General features: G+C 48.9%; 2 protein-coding genes across 2 annotated transcripts; both read left to right on the top strand.

Moving 5' to 3' along the window:
* Positions 1-1,762: 1,762 nt before the first annotated feature.
* LOC123160038 (peroxidase 70) lies at positions 1,763-3,369 on the top strand. The gene is made up of 3 exons (XM_044577864.1): positions 1,763-2,002; positions 2,143-2,334; positions 2,545-3,369. The coding sequence occupies exons 1-3, from the start codon at positions 1,799-1,801 to the stop codon at positions 3,103-3,105; spliced, it is 957 nt and encodes a 318-aa protein (XP_044433799.1). The 5' UTR covers positions 1,763-1,798; the 3' UTR covers positions 3,106-3,369.
* Positions 3,370-5,511: 2,142 nt separating this feature from the next.
* Positions 5,512-6,939, top strand: LOC123161548 (peroxidase 70-like). The gene is made up of 3 exons (XM_044579358.1): positions 5,512-5,721; positions 5,803-5,994; positions 6,116-6,939. The coding sequence occupies exons 1-3, from the start codon at positions 5,512-5,514 to the stop codon at positions 6,674-6,676; spliced, it is 963 nt and encodes a 320-aa protein (XP_044435293.1). The 3' UTR covers positions 6,677-6,939.
* The last annotated feature ends 816 nt before the right edge of the window (positions 6,940-7,755 follow it).

Genomic DNA, 7,755 nt, shown 5'->3' with positions numbered 1-7,755 from the left:
GTTCAAGACCCTGCCAACGCAGTATTAAATAAAACGATTCTGCGGCCTACATCGATCCCACGTCTAAGGACTAAAATAGCCTAGACGTGAGGGGGAGTGTTGAAATATATTGTCCGCCTCCCTCCAACAGTTCGGACTTTTGGAGCAACTGGCTGGAGCATGAATTCATGGTATCAGAGCCAAGAGGTCTTGAGGTAAAGACCCGGCTGGCGCAATTAAAATTGCAGCCCACTTTCGGTCCACGTTTAGGCCTGAGGGAGCCACACGTGAGGAGGAGTATTGACGTATAATGTGCTGCCTAGTCTCTTCCATCAGATCGGTCTTTTGGTTGCATTGGCTAGAGCATGCACTTCTACAAGGTACGCCGCTGCCGCCTCTTCCGGCCAAGGCTACAACTTAGGTTCTCACTCGGTGAGAGAGAACGAGATCAAATGACATGGAAGGTGAAGGGGCCTGATACGTCTCCAATGTATCTATAATTTTTGATTGTTTCGTGCTATTATATTTTCAATCTTGTATGCTCTATATGCAATTTTATATCATTTTTGGGAACTAACCTATTAATCAAGTCCCTAGTGCCATTTGCTATTTTCTGCATGTTTTTAGTTTTACAGAAAACTCCTACCAAACTGAGTCCAAACATGATGAAAAATCTTGACAATTTTTTCTAAACCAGGAGGGACCCTAGAATCCTCGGGGGAGGACCAGAAGCCAGACGAGGAGACGACAAGACAATAGGCCGCGCCCAAGGGTTTAGGTGCGCCCTGATGTCTTGTGGGCCCCTCGCGGCTCCGTCTGACCTAATTCCAGCGCTATAAATTCCCAAATAATGCAAACCCCCGCCAGAGTGAGACGCGAAACAATAACTTCGCCGCCACAAACCTATGTTCTTTCGCGATCCCATCGGAAGGCCTCCGTCCGTACTCTGCCGGAAGGGGAATCGATCACGGAGGGCTTCTACATCAACCTTGCTGCACCTCCGATGATGTGTGAGTAGTTCTCCACTGTAGCTAGATGACTCTCTCTCTCTCTCTCTATCTCTCTGATCTTTAATACAAATGTTCTCTTCGGAGATCAATTCAATGTAATCTTTTGCGGTGCATTTTTTGGGATCCGAAGAATTGTGGGTCTATGATCATCTTTCCTAGCGGTTGCCTAAGAAGTGAATTCTGAAAATTTAGTTCATTTCGTTGAACTAAAGAGGGTCGGAGGGTACCCTCAAATTTCCAAATTTGCATGGTAGTGACCAGCCATATACGGACCCTACTTTGTGTGCCCGCAGTTGCTGCTATCTTGACTTGACAGGTATACAAACAAGGGGTTACATACTTCTCCGTTCCAATGTCCCATCACCAAATAAATATGTACGATATACATATCTAGACATTATAATAACTTTGATCTTATCAGATTAATTAAGATAACATTACAAAGTAGTTCATGAAGAGCATGGGACATGTGAAGACATTATTGGAATTAGCTGGCTGAATGTGATCTTTACCCAGAAAGATCCATAATCACACACGAAAGCTTGCTTATATAATTATTCGTATATATACACGAAATGCCACTTGCTAGTGACATGGCATGTGGGCATTATATGATGATAGATCAGTTTCTGGCATACGTAGAGTTGTGTTGTGCTTTGTCAACCAGAGAAGGACCTCGCGGCCTAACTTTGACCATCCTACATGCATTTCATGCAGTACAGACCACTATAAATAGGCAGCTAAGCAAGCTACTGAGCTATCCTACACTGAGTTTAGCTAGATCAATTTGTGAGCTTAGCATATCGGTCATGGCTTCCAGGACATGGCATTTCTTGCTCGCCCTCTCCCTCCTGTCCTCCGCCGCGTATGGGCAGCTCTCGCCGTCCTTCTACGCCACGAGCTGTCCCCTGTTAGAGCTCACCGTGCGCGCCACCATGATCGCCGCGCTCCTCGCCGAGCGCCGAATGGGCGCCTCCCTCCTCAGGCTCCAATTCCATGACTGCTTTGTTCAAGTAAGTGAATTATACCCTTAAGCAAACATATTTATGTTTCGGGCTTTCCCTCTCAGCAAGCGCAATCAGGTCACAATTGATTTCCTTTCATTTCTTGGAAGAATGTCAGGATTAATGGATGAATTCTGTTACGTGTACAGGGCTGTGACGGATCCATTCTTCTGGATGACGTGGGCAGCTTCGTCGGCGAGAAGACGGCCTTCCCGAACGTGAACTCCGTGCGCGGCTACGAGGTGATCGACCGAATCAAGGCGAACGTGGAGCTTGTCTGCCCCGGCATCGTCTCCTGCGCTGACATCGTCGCCCTCGCCGCACGCGACGGCATGTTTCTGGTACATACTTGTCATCAAAATGAATAAAAAATGATGTATCTAGATGTATTTTAGTTCTAGATACATCAATTTTTTGTCCATTTTCAAGACAAGTATTTTCGGACGGAGGGAGTACAATAATGGACACTGCACGTGCATGCACTGTGTCAAAATGCTAGTGTGTGAATATTTAATTAATGCCGACAACACTTGGACCGGTCGTTCCTGCAGCTAGGCGGGCCGAGCTGGGCGGTGCCGCTGGGCCGGCGGGACTCGACGACGGCGAGCCTGGCGGAGGCGAATGCCGACCTGCCAGGGCCGACGCTGAACCTGGACCAGCTCATCCGCGCGTTCGACAAGAAGCAGCTGACCCCGCGGGACCTCACAGCGCTCTCGGGCGCCCACACCATCGGCTTCTCGCAGTGCCAGTTCTTCCGTGACCACATCTACAACGGCACCAACATCGACCCGGCATTCGCTGCGCTGCGCCGGCAGACCTGCCCTGCCGCGGCCCCCGCTGGCGACGCCAATCTGGCGCCGCTTGACGCGCAGACGCAGCTCGTCTTCGACAACGCCTACTACCGCAACCTGGTCGCGCAGCGTGGCCTGCTGCACTCGGACCAGGAGCTCTTCAACGGCGCCTCCCAGGACGCGCTGGTGCGCCAGTACGCGTCCAGCCCGGCGCTCTTCGCCGCCGACTTCGTGGCCGCCATGATCAAGATGGGGAACATCGCCCCCCTCACCGGGGCCAGCGGCCAGATCAGGCGCAACTGCAGGGTGGTCAACAGCTGATCAATCGTCGAAATGGTCAATTGATCATGCTGCGTGATGATGGAAATGTCTCAAGTTTGGTTGGGTACGAAGGTAACCAACCAGCAGCATGCATGCATGGCAGAATAAGAGCCGTTTGGTTCAGGTTTAGATGATTGTTACCTTTGTCTGTGCTTCATCGTCATGTAAATTGCTGGTCTGTGCAGTATTATGTTGGCAATCAAGCAACTCTCGAATGTGTATTTGCGACAAAACTGAGAGAGAGAAAAATACTGGTTATATGAAGTGTATTTCTGTAGCAAATGGAGTAACTTGTTTTTTTAGGATATATATAGTAACTTATTGCGTGACCTTGTTGTGGTCTGGGCCAAAGTATTGAGAATTTCACTTAGATCACCATGTGTAGAACGGGGTCATACATAAAGCCTTTCCAAACGAAATGGAACACAACAAGAGAGCAGCTGGTCCATCGCGAAAGGAGTCCCCAAGAAGCCAACACAAAGGTCAAACACTGATTTTCTCGTGAAAATCCCTTTTAACATCGAATTTTGTCTTTTTCACATGCGACACAAAAGTTGTTAGTTTTCCGCAAAATGACTTCCTAAGCACGTAGAATGTTGAGATGTTCGCACAAAACATTTTATCAGAATTTTACGACATTTTGAAATACGGAAACACACTTTAAAACCCAGGAGCATGTGCTCCTCACTAGTAGTAAAAACCCTACAGGTTACCATTTAGTAGTGGCGCCCTTTATTTGACCCAAGATGCATGTAAACCGTCGTAATAGTGCAGGTACAATAGGCATGTGCTAACACTAAGTGGACCCCATCGTGCCCCAGTAGGGGCGGAGCCAGTGTATTGGCGTTGGGTTCAGATGAACCCAACGAAATTTTCTGGCCGCGTATAGTATAAGATACGTATATGCTTTGAACCCAACAATAATAAGGGCTGACACTATCAACTTACATTCCAACACTCAATGCAAAGCCCAAAAGCCCATATGTGAATTGCCACCATGACAAGCCTGTTCGTGGCTTCCTGTTCATTGCTTTTTTGCAACGGAATTATGAGAGTTTTATTCAACTAAAAGCATTCCGAACAGTCCGCCAACCGGCTAATTAGGAAGTTAGGGGTCTCGCTGTCCAACTTTCGGTGACAGCAATCATGCTAGCATGCTCTGCATAAATATGCGTTGGACCGTTAGCCGATCTCGTTACATGTTGAATAACAAAGGAATTAAAACTACTACTAAGCTCTCCAACTTCTACAAAAATAGGTGCTACAATTGAGCGAGAATCATGGCGAGTGTTCCATAGGTCCACAACCTCCAGGCAATCCGTTCTGCTCTTGTGCCCTTATTCCTATTCTGTTGTATGCGTACACGGCAGCCGCATGATCTTTCGCCCTTGTTCGCTTCCTTGACTCTGCTAACTGGTCTCTCCTATTCGCCATCAATTGGTTAACACTCGAGACTCCAAAATGGCAGGCCGACGGCGGCAAGCCAGCTATTATAATTCAAATTCAAGGTATTGAGATCTCATCACATCTCCTCCTTTCTGATGCACATGCCTTAGTTCCCTCATTGCTTATCCCTCGTACTTTGATTGATCTGGCTTATCGTATGGAGTTTCTCAGAGGGAAGTTGATCTTGAGATCCTGGTAATCACGCGGGCAATTCAAGGCCACCCATTAGACGTAGGCAAAGTGCATGAAATATGTTTGTTGCAAAGGTCTTTAAAGCCGGAGGAATTAATTTAGGTGTGTTGCGTAATGATTCAGCTAATCAATCTTGCGGAAATACCATTCAAAGGTAGAAATTTTACATGGAGTAATATACAGAATAATCCCTTGCTTGAAAAGTTGGACTGGATATTCACAAATGATGAATGGACTATCTCTTTTCCAAGTACTATTGCTAGCCCTCTAGCTAAAGTGACTTCTAATCATACTCCCAGTAATATTAATTGGCAGTGACATACACAGAGCAGCTTAGATTTGAAAATTATTAGATGGAGTTTGAGGGTTTCTATGATATTGTCTGCAATGCATGGAACATTAATGGCACATGATCCAACTCGTGATGTTGCTGCCATATTTAAATGCCTGAGAAAAGCCCTCAAACAGTGGAGCAGGAAATTATCCACATTAAATTCCACTATTGAAAAATGTTGCTATGTGATGACTCTCATGGATGGCCTAGTGGAACATAATTTTAGGAAGAAACTTAAAATACACGTATTGAAACTTCTTGAGGCTAAAAGGATATATTGGAAAAGCAGATATAAAAGAAGGGACATTATTTGATGAAAACTCCAAATTCTTTCATGCCATGGTTACCATGAACTACATAAAGAACTATATCTCCTCTATCACCACAAATGATGATACAACTCATTGCTCTCATTGCCAAAAGGCTGCTGTTATATGGCTTCCAGCTGCAGGACATGTCATTGCTTGATCGCCCTCCTCCTCCTCTCCTCCGCCGCGCATGGGCAGCTCTCGCCGTCTTTCTACGCCACGAGCTGCCCCCTGTTGGAGCTCACCGTCCGCGCCACCATGATCGCCGCGCTCCTCGCCAAGCGCCGAATGGGCGCCTCCCTCCTCAGGCTCCACTTCCATGACTGCTTTGTTCAAGTAACTATATGTAGATCGATTTAGCAATCTAGGGAGCCTTTTTCACGGAGAAGGTCAGGCTTAATGGTGGATTTTTGTCAGGGCTGTGACGGATCCATTCTTCTGGATGACGTGGGCAGCTTCATCGGCGAGAAGACAGCCTTTCCGAACGTGAACTCTGTGCGCGGCTACGAGGTGATCGACCGGATCAAGGCGAACGTGGAGCTGCTCTGCCCCAGCGTCGTCTCCTGCGCCGACATCGTCGCCCTCGCAGCACGCGACGGCACGTTTCTGGTACGTACTACGTACAATAATGGACAGTGGGAACTACACTGCACGTGCATGCATGGTGTCAAAACTCAAAAGTGTGTGCAGATTTAATCAATGCTGCCAACGCTTGGATCGTCCTTTCCAGCTAGGCGGGCCGAGCTGGGCGGTGCCGCTGGGCCGGCGGGACTCGACGACGGCGAGCCTGGCGGAGGCGAACGCCGACCTCCCAGGGCCGACGCTGAACCTCGACCAGCTCATCCGCGCGTTCGACAAGAAGCAGCTGACCCCGCGCGACCTCACGGCGCTCTCCGGCGCGCACACCATCGGCTTCTCGCAGTGCCAGTTCTTCCGCGGCCACATCTACAACGACACCAACATCGACCCGGCGTTCGCGGCGCTGCGCCGGCAGACATGCGCCGCCGCGGCCCCCGCCGGCGACTCCAACCTGGCGCCCTTCGACGCGCAGACCCAGCTCGTCTTCGACAACGCCTACTACCGCAACCTAGTCGCCCAACGCGGCCTGCTGCACTCGGATCAGGAGCTCTTCAACGGCGCCTCCCAGGATGCGCTGGTGCGCCAGTACGGCTCCAACCCGGCGCTCTTCGCCGCCGACTTCGTGGCCGCCATGATCAAGATGGGCAACATCGCCCCCCTCACCGGGTCCAGCGGCCAGATCAGGCGCAACTGCAGAGTCGTCAACAGCTAGCTCATTGGTCGTCATCTAAATGATCAATTGATCATGCTACGTGATGATGGATATGTATCAAGTTTGGTTGGCTACGAAGGTAACCAACCAGCATGCATGCATGGCAGAATAAGAGCCGTTTGGTTCAGGTTTAGATGATTGTTGCCTTTGTCCGTGCTTCATCATGTAAGTTGCCGGTCTCTGCAGTACTACTATCATGGAAATCAAGCAACTCTCGAATGTGTATTTGCCACAAAACTGACAGAAAAGAAGAATACTGGTCATATGAAGCGTGTTTCTCTAGAAAATGTAGTAACTTGTTTCTTTAGGATATACTCCCTCCGTAAAAAAATATAAGAGCGTTTAGATCTAGCATCTACAACCAGGCGCACGCCCGGACGGCCCGTCCAGTCACTGACCGGTCACGATTTTTTGACCCAGACGCCCACCTCAAACGGGCCTCAAACGGCCGGGCTGATCGGCACCCCTCATATCCAACTCAACTATAAGGCGGATATGGGGGCGCCCGGGCGCGTCTGCCACACCAGACGGACGACGGGGTCCCACAGACGCCTGGAAACCTGGCGGTCCGAAGCGTGTCTCCTCCGTCGGACCGGTGGCACCGCTCCGGCGGGCCGCGTAGTGTCTAGCCCGGCTATTTAAGTCGAGCGGCAGCACCAAAACACTACAATCCATATTTTCCTCCGCCTGTCCGCCGTGGCCGCCACTTTTCAGAATGAGAGCCGTCTGGTTCAGGTTTAGGCGATTGTTGCCTTTGTCTGTGCTTCAACGTCATGTAAGTTGCCGGTCTCTGCACTACTATCATGGAGATCAAGCAGCTCTCAAATGTGTATTTTGCGACAATACTGAGAGAGAAAAAAAACAACACTGGTTATATGAAGTGTATTTTTGTAGCAAATGTAGTAACTTGTTTTTCTTAGGACATATATAGTAACTTATTGCGTGACCTTGTTGTGGTCTGGGCAAAAATATTGAGAATTTCACCTAGATCACCATGTGTAGAACGGGGTCATACATAAAGCCTTGCGCAAACCAACACTACTAGGAGAAACCTTATAGGTAGAACCTTAACAGTAGTG

The sequence above is a fragment of the Triticum aestivum genome, chromosome 7B (assembly GCF_018294505.1).
Source record: "Triticum aestivum cultivar Chinese Spring chromosome 7B, IWGSC CS RefSeq v2.1, whole genome shotgun sequence".
In the NCBI taxonomy this organism is placed as follows: Eukaryota; Viridiplantae; Streptophyta; class Magnoliopsida; order Poales; family Poaceae; genus Triticum; species Triticum aestivum.
Note: the sequence above shows the minus strand (reverse complement) of the source record. Positions and strands in the feature narration are given on the sequence as shown.